The 19,520-nt window shown below is 34.4% G+C and overlaps 1 protein-coding gene across 2 annotated transcripts in view; it reads right to left on the reverse strand.

Annotated features, from left to right (window-relative positions):
• Positions 1–18,018, reverse strand: part of LOC149411486 (uncharacterized) — a 38,055-nt gene extending 20,037 nt beyond the window's left edge. For both annotated transcript variants that reach the window (XM_089646769.1, XM_089646768.1), the window contains exons 1-11: positions 17,908–18,018; positions 17,655–17,781; positions 16,310–16,485; positions 15,083–15,161; positions 14,755–14,988; positions 13,703–13,833; positions 13,458–13,584; positions 13,068–13,173; positions 12,138–12,364; positions 1,406–1,522; positions 399–524 (exon numbers count right to left, since the gene is read on the reverse strand). In XM_089646769.1, the coding sequence (XP_089502895.1) occupies positions 399–524; positions 1,406–1,522; positions 12,138–12,364; positions 13,068–13,173; positions 13,458–13,584; positions 13,703–13,833; positions 14,755–14,988; positions 15,083–15,161; positions 16,310–16,485; positions 17,655–17,781; positions 17,908–17,909 (1,452 nt within the window). In that variant the 5' untranslated portion in view covers positions 17,910–18,018. The remainder of the gene's footprint in view (positions 1–398; positions 525–1,405; positions 1,523–12,137; positions 12,365–13,067; positions 13,174–13,457; positions 13,585–13,702; positions 13,834–14,754; positions 14,989–15,082; positions 15,162–16,309; positions 16,486–17,654; positions 17,782–17,907) is intronic.
• Between the last annotated feature and the right edge of the window lie 1,502 nt (positions 18,019–19,520).

Below are 19,520 nucleotides of genomic sequence, written 5' to 3' on the forward strand. Positions count from 1 at the left end.
TAAGTTTAATACATTATTGTCGTTTGGTGAATTGTAAAGAGAGTTTGTGTTGTGGAAATCTCTAACATTAACGGTGCTTATAAGATGTACATCTATGAACTGTAAGTGTCCACGGAATCTTCCAGAAACAACCACCATTAACAGGTAAAGGCTTCCTTTCCTCACTCCTAGTATTCCTCATGATAAATAAACAAGATCGCTTGAACTTTTCTTCTTGTTAATACACTCCATTTCAAGTATCAATCGTCGGTACTAAACAACATCTTTCCCTGGGTTACCAATTGGGTAGTAGTCCTGTATTTGTTGCACCTCACAACGGGATCGAGATGGGGTGCTTGTGAAATAAGTAACGTTTGTGACTTTCTAGATTTCCAAAGCATTAATGTAGAATTACTTACAGAACGATTGCTCAACAAAATGTGCAGCACCGACTCCCACGGAGAGCATATTTGTGCCAAGTCGAGGCAGAGATTGCAGGCTATCACTACAGAATCATATGTGGGGCCAGAATCCAGACTGCCTTTCTAGAATGAACAACAACAAAGAAAAATTTACTGAAAAGGTTTCAAAATAGAAGTATTGGAAAGTTGAAGCTTTCAATTTATAAAAGGTTAAAACTTAAATGAGTTGGAGCAAAATTATTGAAAGTAAAATTAATCTCAAAATAATAATTTTGTTCTTTTATGAAGAATATATTTTATTTTAGCTTTCAAATATGCTGGTTAGGTACAAGTGACCTACCAGGTAAGTATTGTACTGTATATTATCTCCATAAATAGTTAGTAATAACATAGATCACTGTAGAAATGTATTATAAGTCATCCAATTATGATTATTATTAATGACAATAAAACGTTTCTACAATGATTCAAGTAGGCACCTAAAAACTTTTAAAAATATAAATATTTATAATCTATATCACGGGTTCCCAACCTAAGGAATGTAACCCAAAATTGCCAACTGAAACAGTAACTAAAAAAATATTATGTTTAAGTACAAGTTCAATAAAAAAATGTTAATGTTGAGTTAAATTGTGTAAAAAAATCTGCTTTCAATGTGTTTTAAAATATATCATGGTTTTGGATTACTTAATTTCTGTAAAATTAAGGTGACTATTTGTACTTATTTTATCAGTATTGATTTTTGGTCCTCTGTCCTGGTACCCAAACCAGTACCTACACAAAAAATTCAAAGGTCTAATAATTGTCAATCGTCTCAAATCTATTCCCAAAAATTACACCACTCGTCATCAGAGAGCAGGCCACTCGCAACATTAAATCAATTATTGTGGAATTAGAATTGGTTAATTAGTTACCTAGAAATATCATAAAACCAGGGAAAAAATTGGGCAGGTTAGAAAATTCAGAATCCACTCAGCCAGAGAACAGAGAAAAGGCAGACTTACTTGTAACGCTGTTTGAACAATTTCAAAGATGACACCCTCAAATTGCTCAGTTTTAACATTGTGCACAACAGCATCTTGGGTGGCATTGCATTCACACAGCGCCCCAACTAATTGCAGCTGAAAACAAACAGCAAAACAAAAATATTTTCAGCTGCTAAACAATAAACATCAAAACGCAAAGAAAGAAAAAAAAATAAAAAGAAAGGCAAACATTCCCAGGCTACGAATTAGGAGGCACGGTACCAGCTCAATATTTTCATACGACTCAAAGAGTCGACTCAATTGAATGACAGCTCAATCGATCAGGAGCCAAGAGCAATGAGAATACTGTGCTTGCCCGATACGACTCGCCTGATGTGGCTTCTCAGTACAGCTCCCCCGATACGGCTCTCAGCTCCCGAACCGTATGAATGATCATACAACTCGTGGTACCGGTACGCCATCTAGTACCACGAGAAAAATACGATACTAGGTAAAGTAGGTGTAGGTACGTCATATATTGGACTGTCAAACGCAGTTCACGTAATTCAATAAACAGTGACAAACGCACAGCGGCAGCGAATGTCGCCTATATCTGAATATGCCCTTTTCACCCATAAAATAATTTATCGGAATAACACATGTGTTAAAACTAAGGTATCTGAAATGAATGCCGCCTTTGTCAATACAGTAGAACCTCGTTAATTCGAAATCCAGCGGACATCAAAAACCATATCGTCAACGGCAATCCATCACCGCGTATGTAACATCACCGCGTAAGTCATCTTGAAATGCCATTCGACGGCGGTCATAAACCTACATCGTTGGGATTATTATAGGATTTTTTCAATGTAAGGAAATAGTCCTACAACGAAAATAGTATCACCGCGCATCTCATTTGCCTTCCGTTTGGGTAAAATCATCGCCTATCTCAGTCGTTGACCAACCGTCATTGCCGCAACACGTTATTTCGCTGATTACAACAGTTTTTTTTTAAATTTATGTGTTTTCTGTTCATCGGATGTCTTACAAAAGGTATGTATTATGAGACTAAGTAATTATATATTGCAAACATTGGTTTGTGCACACGGTAGACGTTATTATTAATCATTATGAACTTACGCGTTGATACACTTCGCAATGATTCGTTTCATTGTATCGGAAAACGTGAGATACGCGCTGATTCATTCTTTTTTGATTTGTCCTTTTTAATTTTTGTGACTTTACTAATAATTATATATTATACTTTACTATTACTTCACTAATAGTATATAGCGAAACAAATATATTAATTATTTTTATTTTTTTTTATTTCAGTAACAAAATGTACGATTCTAGCGATGATGAGTTATTTGTTGATGCTATGTGCAAAGAACTCGGAATAAATACATTATCTGACAAACAGGGCAGTGGAAAAAAAGTTGGTGAATGTTCTACAAATGAAAATATAGAAAACATTGATATAAATAATTTGGAATTTTCTTGATTATTCCCAAAATCAGCCACCAACAATTAGTCAGTGTGGAGTTGATCTCGATGGTATCTCCTGAATACATATGCCAAGATATTCACGCACATCACACATCCTTAATAGTTGAACTCAATATTTACGCCCCCATAACCACTTCCTCACCCCAGACGATCAAGTTATTCAATAAAGTCAACTATGACCTAGTCAATGACGCTCTGGCAAAAACTGACTGGTCTTCTGTTTTAAACGCACAGGACGTTAACACGGCGGTTAACAGCTTGTACCTAATCATCGACGCCTTAATAGATGACTTTGTTCCAAAGAAAGTTGTGAAACCAACCGATTTCCCAACGTGGTACTCATCGGCTCTTATTAACATTACAAAAGAAAAGCTGAAATTCTTTCGAGCCTGGAAACGCCACAAGAACCCACTAGATTACCAAACCTTTTCACTGCTCCGAAAAAGACAAAAGAAAATTGCTACTCTCACATACCACAATTATATTTCACACTTAGAACATTCTATACAAAATAATACAAAAAAAAATATGGAGCTTTGTCAAAACGCAAAGAAAATCTCCCTACATGCCGGAACACCTAACATACGGCTCGAAAATCGCACACAACAGTAAGGAGATCACTGACCTGTTTGCTGACTATTTCTCTACCGTCTTCACTGATCATACCCCAAATTTAGCACCTGATGTCAAGGAACCTGATCCGTTAAATAATAAAGCCATAAACTCAATTAAAATCAATGAAGACATCACCTACAAATATCTTTCATCCATTGACATTAACAAAGGACCTGGTTTAGATAGTTTGCCTGGTATCTTCATACGTAACTGTAGTAAATATATCACTATTCCGGTCAGCGCAATTTTCAAAAAATCATTAAGTGATGGAACGTTTCCTCATAAGTGGAAATCTGCCGTAATAACTCCCATTTATAAAAAAGGCGATAAACATGACGTTACAAACTATAGACCTATCTCTCAACTTCCTATCTTAAGTAAAATTCTTGAAAAATTCTTCTCGTAGACAAGGCACGTTGGTGTATTTTTTGCCCATTGAAAATATTACAGCCCAAGTTTGAAAAAATGTCGTTTTTGAATACCCTGGGGATTAAGGAATGGACCGTTAGGTATTGGGCAGAAAAATCAGAATCTGCAATGATTCCGATGTCATCCATGACGAATCAGAACAGGCGACGAACAACAGGAGAAAATTCTAAAAAAATGTTATTACTGAAGTTTTTTCACGATCTTCCAACACTCGAATCGCACTATTGTCGTAAATCTACAAAAAAGCTGTACTTACTTAACAAAAGCTTGGCTCAACTGTATGATATTTATTGAGATCATTGTAAGGAAAATGTAGGAAGTCCCATGAGTTGCAGAACTTTCGAAAATGTGTTTAAAAAAGAAAACATGAGTATTTTTATGCCCAAAAAAGATCGGTGTGACACATGTTGTGGTCACGACGTTGGGAATATTAGCGATGAGGTTTGGAAAAGACACATCGTACGTAAAAAAAAGGCACATGAAGAAAAAGTTAAAGATAATATAGATTCCAAAACTTTACAAAGATAGAATTAAAATAAAAGAATCCAAGTGGAAACATTTACAGGAACTGAAATCTGTAATACCGCAAGATTGTCATAGCTATTATGATTCATTACTATATCAATAACTTTATTTTTTTTATATTTTTAACATTACACGAGGTACCTACAGTGTAAGTTTACTTTTTTTTAATAAAAAAATTTGATGAGCTAAATTTTTACGTTGATGATTGTCGGTGTCATTGAGTAACTAATAATTTTGTGTATTTTTATGATAAGGTACCTATCTACTATTTTATTTGTCTAAATAATGTCATGTAACATAATATTACTTTGTTGTAAAATATTATTATTATAAAAAAATAAAAAAAAATAACATTTGTTTCCACGTTCCCGTCTTTTAAAACTATAATGATATTATGAACCTAACTCCCAAAAAGAATAAATTTCCGCGTAAGTCTAAACTTTTGCCGTATTTTACTGCACATCACCGCTTAAGTCATTTATTATTTTATTTTCGGTTAAAAACGTATATGTGTTTAAATACATAATTGTAAAGACAATTGAACATGAAAAATAAAATGATTTGCCGCGATTTCGATGTAAATATATTAAGAAAAGTGGTTTTATGTCTCTCCTGAAAAGTGGCCAAATATGATTTACGCGGTGATGGATTGCCGTCGACGATATATCGAATTAAAGAATTCCCACGTAATTCGAAATTTAATGAACAAAAAAAAAACGGCGAAAATTGAGTTCCTCGGCCGCCCCTTCAAATTCGGGTGGTATCTTTGGAGTAAACTCGTATTAATACCAAGTATCCCCGTTTATAGAATTTTTGCAGCCGATTTCCGTCGCGATCGGCCCTTCAAGTTCAGTTATTCTAAGCAAATTCATAAAAATACCACACATTTCCGCGTAAATCAAATTTTCGGGGTCGATTAACGTTGCGGCCGGTCCTCGGATATTCGAAAAATACGATATATTTATGCGTAAATCGAATTTTCGCAGCCGATTTTCGTCGCGGCCGGTCTTTTAAATTCAGATATTTGAAGTATATTCGTAAAACTCGGATATTCGAAATAAATTTTAAAAAATACGACATTCCAGTGTAAATCGATTCCAATTTACAAAATCATAATACTAATTAGGGCGATGTGTAAACACGTAAAAATACACTTTTCGGCATTTTACCGTCATGGCGGTCTTTTAGATTCAGATTTACGAAATTTTAAGATTTATTTTCGCAAAAATCGAATTTTTTCGAATTACACAAACAAATTTTCGTGTGCGGACAAAAATAAATTTCGAATTACGAATTAACGAATTTCGAATTTAAAAAAAATTTCTGTGGATATTTTTTTGGCGAAAATTTCGAATTAAGCGTTTTTTCGAATTAACGGGGTTCTACTGTATAAACACCAAATTTTGAGGCAGATTTATAGAACAAAGCAAATTCCAATTCCATCAGAGTAAATACTAGTAAAATACCATTCTTATCTTATCTCCAATTGAGATAAATTCCCTCAATCTGAGGTGCAAATCTAATAGCTGCTTCTTGAAATTTCGTTAGTATAAATCACCGATAAATATTTAATATTATGAACATAATATAGATACTTAACACAATGTTTGCGGGGGGTTTTTTAACCTTTTGAACGCGTTAATATGCTCCGTTTTATCTATACCCGTACGCGGTACATATTTTCAAATACCTATGCATGCAATTAAATGTCAAATTATAGCATTCTGGCATGATTTATTGGACTATATAGACAGAACAGATTATTCTCCACAATATGAAAACAAATCCTCGTGTGTCAACACTCTTAGATGTTTATAAAAACAAAAACATAAAATTTCATACAAAGACGTACCGTATCTTTTGAATGTGGTCCCGCCATTCACTCGGCGTCATAAATAAACCACTCTCGGTGTGTGTGTACTTAGGCCACTGTGTTTATAGACACAAGTGGGACACCATGATCACTTATCATTCTTAGTTATGAAAAATTGTGAATGACAAACTAGTACTAACGCCATCCGTTGACAAAAATGTAAACTAAAGGACTAAAAGGCGCGAAGAGGCGCACTTGGTTATCGATCTTTTTTTATGAAATAAAATTTTATTTTTGAGAAATTCTTGTAGATGTCAGCATCGTGATAGTTCTACAAATGTCCAAGTGAGCAAGAAATACATTTATGACGAAAGAGAGCGGGAATATCGGCCGTCAAAGTTGCCATATCAACTGTTGATACAGCCGCGTGTGAGTATAGACTTTTTGCCGTAACAACAGTTGATACGGCCGCGTGCAAAGAGTTAATCAATCTACGCCGTAAAGCGGGCAATTTTTATCTCGTTCGCGCGCAAAATTCCGTTTCATGTAAAATAGCTATAACTTCTGAACTATTGATCAAATTTAAATAAAATTTTCAGTATTTTACCTTATTCGAATTTTTTTATTATGATCTTTTCACAAATTTTTATATTTTTGAAGAAACAATTACGATATATAAGTTTAAATTTAAAAAAAATTGAAAAAACTGCACTTTTGTCGTATTGTCTATTTAGTCATTTTATGCACATTCAACATAGTATATATATTTTTTTAAATACACACCACTAAACACTAATATTGTTTGAAAGTATGAAATCGTTGGAAACAATTCCCTTCATGTAAAGGTATATCATAGAATTTACACATGTACCGGGTTTCGCTAAGTATTTTGTGTACCGCGCACACACGACATCGCTTTCGCAGATTTTTATTTTTACCAGGGCCTTCAATCTTTTCCAATATATGTTTTCGCATATCCATAGATAGTCTTCCTGGAGGATCAGATTTTGAAGATTTTCTTCGGATACCAGATGTTGATGGTGTTGGTTCCGGGTCTTGACTATTATCTGACGAAATCTGATCAGCCACCCAGTGCTCTGCGATTTCCTTAAAAAATTGTTTATATTTTATTTTCCTTTCTTTTACGGAGTTGTACACAACAAATGAGTTGAATAATGCACAATTTATTATATACATCGCTAGCCTTCTTGTCCATTTGGTGGTTTTTCGTAAAATAGAATAATACGAAAGATATTGGTGTGCTAGGTCAATGCCTTTCATATATTTATTGTAATCGATTATCATTACCGTAGTCCATTTTATAGGGTATTTTTTATGAAAAAATATCCCTTTATTTTGTAACAAATATGTAACAAATAAATTTTCGAGCAGAGCACACAAATACTTTGTACGAAATTTTTAAAGCGGAATGTAGACAGAAAAGAAAATAGAGAACGTCTTGAACGAAACAATATCGCTTTAACACTGAAGAAATATAAAGATTTAAAAAAAACGAAACATTTATCTTACAGTTATTTTATTTCAAGTGCATGTTTTATGACCACAGTCGGCCGGCCACCCGAACCAATTTTACAAATTGCCAGGTACCTAGTACACGTGTCACGAGAGCTGACGCATAATTTTTACTTCACAGAGTAACCAACATCATACGTTACTCGTAATATATTGTTACTCTAAGTGTACCTACAACGCATGGCGTCTCCCGCGCTTTACCAATAGTGTACAAATACGAAAAACGCTTTTAAGCGTCTCCCGCTCTCTACCAACAGTACGCAAAAGACGCTTTTAAGCGTCTCCCGCAAACAATGTGTTAATAGGTAGTTCTATAGTTGATACTAACAAATTGTGGTGAAATTCCATAATAATGTTTTAGTTGTTTCGTAAAAATTTACGTTTGAGAAAGTCATCAAAGGGTCACTCAGCGCCATTTGAAAGCGACATTTGAAAGTTCCCCATTAGTATAAACGCCGATTCTAGGTGCGTTTCAGCTTTCTTTCAAATTGTAATAATCTGACAAGCTTAACAACATCATAGTTGTCCCTTTCTGCTGATAAAACTTTGTTCAAAAGCTGAAATGGACTTAGAATCTGTATGTTTAAAATTGAATAATGCAGTTTTTATCTAGGACTCACACCTCTCCAAGTAGATAAAATTGAATTGTATGTAGCCAAGATAATTAGTTGTAGAAATCATACATAGATGTCGGTAGGTGCAAACTCCCAAGCAGATTATAAAAAGATTTGATTTTCATTGTACCTCCTCTTTTTCCGCTAACGCTTTTAATAGTAAAGACACCACTCCTTGGTCTGTCTTGGGTAGTTTTGGATCTCCTGATATTCACAATGTGATTGGGGATAGAGCAAATAAAAGTCAAGAGTCCTTTTAAAGTTTCTGATGTGTTATCATTTACAAGTTCCTTCCATTCGTTACCGTCCAATTGCACCGTGGCACATAGGAGTATTTCGATGTGAAATCCGGTCAAAACTATTTTATGGTCGTTTTTATAATAAAACAACGTATTATTATATAATACAGTCTTTAATTAAATAAAAAAGTACAAATATTTACTATAAAGCAATTTTTGATTATTTTCTTCAGTTTCAAAAACTCAAATTAAAAAATATTTAATCATACTCGTCATCTTCATCCTCTTCCTCCATATTTTCTAGGCTAACATCATCTTCTACATCTTCATCCTCTTCCTCCATATTTTCTAGGCTAACGTCATCTTCTTCATCATTTAATGTAGAAGGCAAAGATGACGGTGCAATCGCGACCATCAGTTTAAGCGCTTCACTCGAAAATGCTTTTTTCTTGGTTTGACTCTTGGGTCTAATGGAGCTTAAATAAGGATCGGAGCTTAGCAACAATCTATTAATAATGTCTCTATTACAGGCTTCTCTAGAAAACTTTCTTGCAAAATTAAGCCTATATTGTATAAAATGTTTATTTCGGGCCTCAGCAAACTCTTCTGATAATTGACCAATTGGTAAAATTGCATGGCTTATAACTTGGGACCCATGAACTAAAACTTTGTGAATTGTAGGTGACATAGGGTGCCATCCATATAATTCTACATACAATTTCGCAGTTTTGTTGGCATAGGTAGCAAACTTTTTGGTATCTATGCTAATTCCACTAGAAATCACTTCAAGGATTGTTCTGAATCGCTTGATGAGTTCTAAATTGATACTGGTTATTTGAGAAGATGTATCAGGGTCAGCAAAAAACCTTCGTGCTGTATTGCCATCATTAGTATTTCCAAATCCTGCTTTAGGCACGTCTACGAGCAGTCCCATTCGTTCTCTGAAATCTTTTTGCACTCTTTCTTTCGTCTCTTTGACAGTTTTTTTTGTTCTGGTGTACGCGCCTGCCATTTCTTTAGGGAGATTTTATAGGCGAGGTGGAGAAGGGACTCAAAAAATCGTATTCTGGCGTGGAGAACAGATAGTCCAAACTGCAAGGCTTCGACATTTACTTCTTGTACTTCCTTCAGCTTATTAAAATATTTTGAAGTCTGTCCACAAATATAGCAGCGCATAATTGAAGATGTGTCAGTAGCAGCATTGCATACCTTGCCATCAACCATTGTAAATAGTAGCTTATGATTTATTTTCACCAATCCACTGGAAGGTATATATATTTCTGTTTGTGACAATTGGTGATTAACATAAGCTATCTCCTCCTTAGTGATATCTTTGGATTCACTTATAAATCTTATCCGAATCGGTCTACAGAATCGAACTGAAGATGGCGTCGGATTTTGCCAAATTAATTTCGTTTCGCCATTTACATTTACATTCAGTCGCAGAGGTACAAGGGAACTTTGAAATATATTAGCGTCACTATCTGAGCTATTTTGAAATCTCTGCTTAAACTGCGACTGCTGTGATCCATCACATCCCCATTTTGATATAAGTTCCAAGTTTTTTTTTTCATCGTTTCTTAATAACTCTATTACCTCCGCAAGGTACTTATATAGGCGAGATGCCGTATGATCCAGTAAACCTTGAACCTGAATTTCCATACAGGTTTCAGTCACACGTATTGTTTCTTCCTTGGGGTAACTGTCCTTTTTAGCTTTTTGGATTAATGAGTAACATGGGTAGATACTCTTATTAGCATTATAAATTATTTCCCATTGCCTCCTCGTAAAGTCGCCTTCAACAAATATTGCCAATGCCTCTTGTGGTGTGTGCTTTTTCACATTTATTTGATTTTGGGATAGAGAATAAGATTTGCGAATTTTTGATGCTCTTGTTGGCGTTGCTACAATCTCTTTTATCAATACTGAGGCATCAGTATTTCCAATAATGCGTTGACTGACTCCAGCTGCATAAACAAGTTCTTCAGGAGGTATTTGCTTCCGTATCTCACTGGTTTTTCGTCGCTTACTACGCTCACTTAAGTTTTCAAAAGATTTTGTTGGCCGACCGTTTTAGGGCTACTTTCCTCGTTGAACTTTTCCAATTGAATAGAAGATGTGAGCCATGTATCATTTTTACGTAAAAAGCGCTCTTTATTCCGACCTGCTGCTTCCCATCTTTGCTTAAATTCAGTCTTCAAATATCTCAGGCTGCGACTCAAAATAAATCTTTAATCCTCAGGGCACTGGGTTATTTCAACTAACTTTGTTTCCAAAAACACTAACATTTCTTTAATTTTATTTGCTTTGCAGGCACACATGATGTCATGTAGAGCTCTTCTACTAAAATTAATGGTTGATCCAATATTATCTGAAAATAAAAAATAAAATTCATTAAAGCAAAATTTACCCAAATTCTACTTTACCACTTTCAAATGATCGAAAACAAAAATGGTGCAAATATAAGCAGAATTTTTTTTTTGTATTCATTAGAGAATATCCTAGTAAACATATTAATCATAAAAGAAAAGTTTGACAAGCCTCGACACATAATCAAAAACGTGATTATCTTAATATTTTTATACAATTCTTTTAATGTTTTCGGTTAATTTTTTAAAACACTTTAATTCTACATAAAGTAGAAAATTGGCATGATAAAATATTCTACGTACCTTCTACTTCCATTTTCGTAATAATTTTTTTCCGCAATTTAGCACACCAAATCACAACTGCGACTACAAAATAATGAAAATAACGAATGCCGAGAACAAAGACGCGCGGTCTGCACAACGACTGGGTTCCGACTGCCTGCGCGAGAAAGGACGGCTAACTGAGTAACAAATGTATCACTCATTCATTGACCCGGTTATTAAGCTACAAAAAAGAGCGACTTTAATAGGTTTTTATTTAACTTCGTAAAATCGACTTTTGACCGGAGTTTTAATGAAAATACTCCTGTGTGCGTGGTACGGATTACCAGAAATCTTATCAATTGTGCGGCTCGTTCATGAACGACTCATCGCTATTACGAAAAAGGCCCTTCTTCCACAGATATACACAAGTACCCGATACTCGATGATTCAAGTATGTTGGTGACTACCGCCATACATCTGTGCAGAGGTTCGTACATGGTTTCAGCCGGTCAAAGTCGTTACCGCTCACAACATCGAAACTTTAAACAATCAATAAATATGTTAGTCTAACAAATATTGGTCACTTGTGTCAGCGTATGCTTGACCAATGCTAAAATGACGCCTACTGCATTTGTGAGTGAGGTTATTAGAGCTAGTTTTGGTGCTTCAAGAGATAGTGGTGACGTGTACGGACTGTGCGCCACAAGTCGTTTGCTATGTGTACACACACCATCATTATTGGATACTTGTGTATTCCTGAGGAAGAAGCGCCTAACCTGACAATTTTTGAATAACTGAAATTATTACCATTACATATAAGTAGAAGATTTTGCTTGTGTAATGATCTAGCTAGCATCTTACCCATTCCAATCCCGTGGTCTTTGCGTCCAAACTGTTTGGTGCCAGGAGTTGGTTCATCCTAGTGGACAGCACAGCCATCAGATCATCTGGCATCATGCCGTCCTCATGATGTTGGGTGATGATGGCGGCCAACAGGGCGTAGAGAGGGGCGGCGCATGACGTGACGTGGGAGGACTTCACGCAAAGTTCTGCCATGATGCAGTAGAAGGGGCGGAGGGAATAGAGTTCTAGAAAATAAATAAATAATGCATAATAATTAGAGTGCTAGATACTCTTTTTATTTTAAAGTTTTTATACCAGATAAAAGAAAATTACATTTTTACTTATTTAACTAGACACAACTAAAATAGATACATTATTTAATTACATTACACATAAATACATAACATAACAATATTATTCACTTTCAGTTTTTTGGTGATCGAGCATAAAAATGAACAAGTTTTTATATCTTGGTATTGCCCTGGTGAAAGACCACCATTCAGAATCGTAATGTTGCTTGAAATGGCTTTAGCCGAGTTTGGTGACCAGATCTGAATATCCAGGTCCTTCTCAATCTGCCTCTTACGCATATCCCTCTTTCCCTTTTCTACTCCTTTTAGTCTCATTACAGATCCCAATTGCAACAGCCAGAATTGGTTGCACTCATGTGCAGTATTCACCTTTTAAAAAATTTTTATTTACAATTTGACAATGTTTTTTGCAATTGCTAAAAGAGGGATTAACATACTAACAAACTTTTTCTTAAATCCATAAAAAAATATTATCCATAAAATCTTTAACAGTGTCAACGGTGTCAAACTGTACTTTTGTACCAAATTTGTTCAAAGTAAATTTTTTTTTAAATGTAAATTGCGGCAGAAAACAACTGCTCTCGGTATATTAGCCAAGTGTTAAGCTTTGTAAAAAAGTGATTGTAATGTTTCTAACCTGTTTTCACAAGGGCAAGTAGAAATTTCAGGGTGCTCTCCAAACATTTGTTTCCTTCGCTTTCGCTCTGTTGGCTGCTTGTCTTAGATAATAATATTGGGAATAACTGAAAACAAAATCAAAAAATTGTTTATTGACATAACGTGGTCAACGCGAGAATACCTCCCATGTGTCAAAAACATAAATGTTCAGGAGGAGCTAAACACTGATTTTTAAGCTACGCTTTGTAGTTTCAGATGTAATAATGTATGTAAAGCGTATGTTTAATGTTTTAAAAACAATCTCTTAAAAATCATATTTAATCATAATTTTGCCTTTACTATGAACATATCGTTGGTTTTACACACTGAAATTTTGTTTAGAATCTTTACATTTGATTATTTTTCTTACTTTGATAGCTTCTTGTAGAGGTGGTTCATATCGATCATAGTTTAATACATGTGTTTTAGTTTGAATGTCGGAAGCGAGGTCATTGAAGAAGGCGCAACTGTGCTTTAACTGCGTGGCATTACAATCTCTGTAACAATTAACATCAAAATTTAATTTAAAAAAGAGCACATTTAACATTGTAAAATCATAATTATATTTTTATTTTCTATACTATAAAATAAATAAGAAAGTATAGCTTCACCGACTTGATACCCTGGACGAAGGCCTGCAGGGCGATGGCAAGAAAGTTGCGGGTGTTAGGTGCGGTGGGAGCGCCCCTAATACCCTGGAGGGACATCAAAAGACGGCCCACCTGTATGCCTGCTGAGTCACCCTCCTGAAATATTAACACAATTAACTATCACTAATCTTCTTATTTAGTCGTTGCATCATCACTGAAGACTGTGACGCCCACTCCAATAGCCTTGATGATCCTCCACTCCTCATGGTCCTGCACTGGATGGAGACTTTCCGATACAGATATACAGGACGCCTGTGATTTATCAATATTGAGGTAGATATGACTCAATTGTGTCGATATATAATAAGATAGAGAGTGCTGAAGTAGACATTTTCGTCGATAATTTATACAGATTCAGAAAAAATTTCCTGCTATTGCTCATGTAACAATTATTGTTGAGCTAATTATATTATATATCACTCGTGTCTCTTGCTTTGGACTATTTATCGTTTGAATGAGTTTATAATACAAGGTGTCCGGGGGTAAAGTGATGGTAGAAGTAAAAAGATAAATGACTTTTTTCTAAATTCCAATGTTTTTTACCCATATAAAAATATTTTTCAATAAAAGAATATTCATTTTGCCATACAAACAAATGATTTTTTTTATCATAAAATGTTGGAATTCTTCTTCACTTTTAATATCATATATTATTTTTTACTTTTAATATCATGTACAATCATCTCCCGAAATAAGTGCACTTTACCACTGACATCTTGTATAATTTTGTAATTTCATATACACACATATTATGTACCTATTTGTATGACAACTGAGTATTTATAACTGGATTGTTCTCACGTAAGTGATGAGGCTTAGATGGTTTAGTCATGTAGAGTGGATGAACGAAGAAAGGAAAAGAAAGTGAATGGTAGAAGTCGAGGATTCTGGGTTATTCATTTTTACAGCTAGTTTAATGCTTCACTGCCATATCAGTACTCCATTGTGAACTGCTAGCTTCGCCTAAATTAACTTAATCACAATAAATCCAAAGAATGAATGATTAATAAGTCTCACCTTCATACTGACGAGTCCCTTGATGAGTTCCCTGGTATCCACATTCCTCATGAGCACGTGCACGGCCCGCGGGTTGCCATAGCAGAGGTTGACCAGCACCGCGAGGGCCACAGCGCCCACTGCCTTGGCCTGCGGGTCCAGGGACGTCTGTAGCATCACCCACTCGCATAGCACTCTCAGCAGCTGCTCCAGGTAGGACTCTTCCCAATCGATCTTTACTCCGTACGAAAGCACCTGGAAGATTACATATTGCAGTTTGACAAGGATAACTTAGAGGAGATAGTTTGAGGCGAGTACGTACATTTATTTACATATGCATATGGTTTACCTCCATCAAATTTAAGAGTATCATCTTTTTGTCGTAGCTCAATTTATCTGACAGGAGATTGGTTAGAATCGGCAGGAATCTGAAACATAAAATAGTTGATACAATATAACTTTTCTAACATTTTGTTTCAGTAACATTATTATATTATATAATACGTAACTTACTGTTTAATGCAAATATTTAACTTATAAATTACTTTTTCTTTTATGTTGATTTTTATTATTTACCCCAGGAACTTATTAATACCTTTTTTCTCTCTTCTCTCTTTTTTTGTATTGTTGTATTACGTTAATTCATTTTGTTCTAATCTTATTTTTTAATATTTTTTTAATGCTATAAAAATATTATAATTTTTTTTTAGAAAGACAAATATTACCGGGTTACGAATAACCTGACAATATTTGATAATCTACTACCACCACAGTAAGTGGAAAATGTTGATTGTGTTGTGATGGAGGGCTTAGCCAGCCAAGGAATTGAACACTACGCCTGGGTGGGACCCAAACGCGATGTCAACTCAGCCACTGACCGGTCATAATTATTATTTTATATGATTTTTTCTTTTATTGAAATATAATTCTTAATTTTTTTAATACAAAAAAGAGATTAACATTATTAGAAGTTAACATATGTAATTATCAAGGATTAGGTTATATAAAAAGAAATAAAATAATATAAAACGAAAACAGGATAATTAAAAAACTACTGCTATGACAAAAATAAGACACAAACATTATTATTATGTTAATTTGAATGCACTGTGTAATGTAATTAATTTATACTTGTTTAATGTAAAAGCCCGATGGGTGTAAACTGGCGCAGCTAACTAGGTAACCAATTTATCACTTTTGATTTGTATTTTTATCAGTTCCAATTTCGAAAATTAAAAGTTCATTGAACTTGAATTACTCATGACTACAATTACAAATCACGCACTCATGCACCAACAACCAAAATCAGTATGTTTGATTAGGTCTTTAAAAAGTGATAAAATAAAAAGTATATTAAAATAAAAAGTAGGTTAAGCAGGTAAAGTTTATAAGTTAGTATTTTTTCATCACTTTTAAAGGTGTCGAGTTATCATGGAACCGATTAATTTATGTTTGGTTACATTTACAAATTAAAAATTTGATGGTCATCAAACGTGATTCGAAACACATCCAGCTTAGTGTTCATAATTCCATTTGGCCGGATAAAATATAAAAAATGAATGGGCAACGTTTTTACCTGTACTTGTGCACCAGGGCCAGTCTGCAGGACGGATCTTGCGCGGCCTTGGCCAGCACGGCGATACCTGGCCAGAGTGGGGCCACCTCCTGCGACATCACCTCCCACAGACTCGCCAGGAAGGCGCTCACCTCCAGCCGGCTCGGACAGAAGGAGGTGTCGGACGAGGCTATTGACTGAAAATGCAAAACGTGTTGTTGAATTCATATCTTGATAAAGCTAGTTCCAAAATCTTTGGCCCTAAGCTACAAAATGGATCATACAGAGGTAGAATTAACCATTAACTTAAAAAATATAATTGAGCATGAGACCATCGTAAGATGTCTGTGATTCATGACCATATTGACCATCATTCTGTGAGTTCTAAAGACTACAATGGGCTAGACATGTCAAAATAATGCTAGATGGCAGAGCCAGAGATACTTTCAAATCTTCATTTGGACTTTTGGGAGCAGTTGGTACTCGTGTAGTATTTAAAAAAAAAAAATGAAATTCATACTGCGCAGGTTGTAGACAAAGTTCCACATTTGTATGGTTCAACAAACTACTAACAAAGTAATTTATAATAATAGTACAATGTCATTGCCGACAGCCCGGGCGTTTATTTATTTTATTTATCCATTATGTTTGACTTTTAGGGTGCTGCACTTCCTCCTCATTATTGAGACGAGGTTTCGGGCAGCTTTGGAGTGTCTATCGTCAGGGCAGATGTGATGATAGGCACTGGAAGGTTGTCTGAAATTTTAGCTCAGGAAGGAGGAAGCGCATTGCGGTAACCACAAAAGTCAAACAATATTTAGCCATGTGAATCATAAAATCTATTGCTTACTATATCCTAATGTTACAGTTAATTAAGAAATATGAATTTTGTCGAATTCCGCTGCACGCTTAACACGCAAAAAAAATATGAACAGCACTTGGTTTCAACTCAATTACTAAAAGAAATAACTATTTATGTCGTCCGAGATGGTAAAAAGATGCATTGAAGTTCCATTTTTTCTCAATCAAAGTTATATTTGAAGGTTAGGAAATATGCACAAAGAGCCTTTGCATGCAGCAGAATTCGACAAGTTTACCCAAGAAACAAAAAAACAACGCAAATTAGAGGAAAATAAAGAACAGATTTGAGAGTTAAAGATAGAAGGTTAGCCTTGAATGTAAATATTGTAATAAGATTCACAAAATTAGAGCAAAAATGGGTTTTCTAAGGTCACTAAAATATAGTAGATTACATAATAATATAAAATACTATGATTTAAAGTAATGTGTATACGATAGATAAAGAATTTTTTTTTTCAGATGAGAAAAAATATTAAATATAAGGTAAACAAAAGTTTATACTAACCGCTAAAGTTTTGCTCATGGTACTTAATATTTTGTCACTGTGGAATGCAATATATTCCCTGGCTTGTGAGACAAACTGTCTCATAGTTTGCAGCTTTCCACTCTCCATGTTACTATCTATGTTCATCCTAAAACATGAAATCAAAAAAATGCTCGGAGTGTCAGTTTTCTAGCAAAATATTATCAGAACGAAAAACAGGTATCATTAACCGTTTAACTAGAGTTCACGCAATTGTTAAAGTAGATTGGCTTACATTTTAGGTAATAAACCACAGGAGTTTTAATAACGCCAAATAAACCAGCAAAACTTTGAAACAATATTCTTTTGTTTTCCTTTTCACAAAAATTCGTTGCCTTTCAAATTTATATCCATAGAAAAAGCCATTAAAGAATATTTCCACTTTCCACAGATATTAGTACCACTTATATTGCCATCAACGAAAAAATAAAATAAAATAATTCTTTGTGTTTTTTTAGAGTTTCGCCCAACTTTTAAAAGTATTTTTCTGAACCATTTTCGTTATTGAAATGTTGAAAGTTAAAAGATATGTTTCGATGAATAATTTATTGACGTTGTGTCTTAAGTTGACATTTAACTGGGTTAAAAAAGCTCCAGAGCTCTCAATGAAAATTACGCTACGAACTGAAAATACCTAGTGAACCTAAAAACTCCAAAAATAAAAAGTTGCGCAAATATTAATATAATATAGATAACACCAGAACTCATCGTTCGAAGGTTTTGATTATGGCACACAGATGTTTTGCTGTTTGTAAGATTTATAAAATAATTGCAAAATTATATTTGGGGATTCTTCGAAATTTGATCTTCAAAATATTGCTTCTGGCTTCGCAATACTTCGCATTGTCTTACCTAAAATGGAAACCATCACACCGTTTTAAGTTATTTATATTTGTAAAAAATTCCATTCAACATATCAAGTTCCTTTTACTGACAAACTTAATAATATTAGTGCAGAGGGCACCTTCACATAAAAACTGCTAAATTTATTGTATGCGAACCGCAATAATTTAGTCAACAAGTTGTTTTTATTCTTTCCGTAGTTTTTGCTCTTGGTTGAATTATCATCGACGCGAATCTGTCAGAAAAAAATGTCGTACGTACTTACTTTTTTTACATTCTGCAATAATAATTACTTACCTTTCATTGAGTGAACGCAAAGTTTATCTGAAAAACAAAACGAAGGTACGAACATTCTGAAAAAAAATGGGGGGCGTCGCAATAGTTGAAACTGCTAAAACATAGGTAGGGAAAAGGTTGTAACGTAAAATAAACATATTCATAGTGCAGTATTGCATATTATTCATCCGAGTGCATTATTATTCTTCCCAATTATGTATACACGGTGTTCAGAAATAAGTGTTACTTCCCGAAAGAAGCTGATACACATTTTAAGATAATTTAAAATACGTTTGTTCTAACACAATATAATTTTTTATCCTTTGTAAGCAAGTTGTAGGTATGTATGAACTGAAAAATAAAAGCGTCATAAAAGCTTTTCCTCTCAAATATCAAATTGTTAATTTCGGTACCATAATTCGTTCCAAAATCGGCGTTACTTGATCTTGCAATAGGGATGAAAAAATATGACTTTTAATTTTCAAAAGTTTATCGTCAAACTATAGTAAGTATTAATGCTCAAAAGCATAACATTACAACAATATATTTCTACTACCTTCACGTCTCTCTTGTTTACTTAAATTTGGCACCGATAGGTAAGGACTTTCGGGTAATTTTTCGACGATGTTTGAGTTATTTTATTTTGACTAAATTAGTTTTACTTTTTTGGGGAAAGCGGTATTATTTTTCAGCAAAAGTGGTGGTATTTACAACAATGATCGTTTTGGT

The sequence above is a fragment of the Hesperophylax consimilis genome, chromosome 25 (assembly GCF_061612785.1).
Source record: "Hesperophylax consimilis isolate HC1 chromosome 25, BYU_Hcon_1.0, whole genome shotgun sequence".
In the NCBI taxonomy this organism is placed as follows: domain Eukaryota; kingdom Metazoa; phylum Arthropoda; class Insecta; order Trichoptera; family Limnephilidae; genus Hesperophylax; species Hesperophylax consimilis.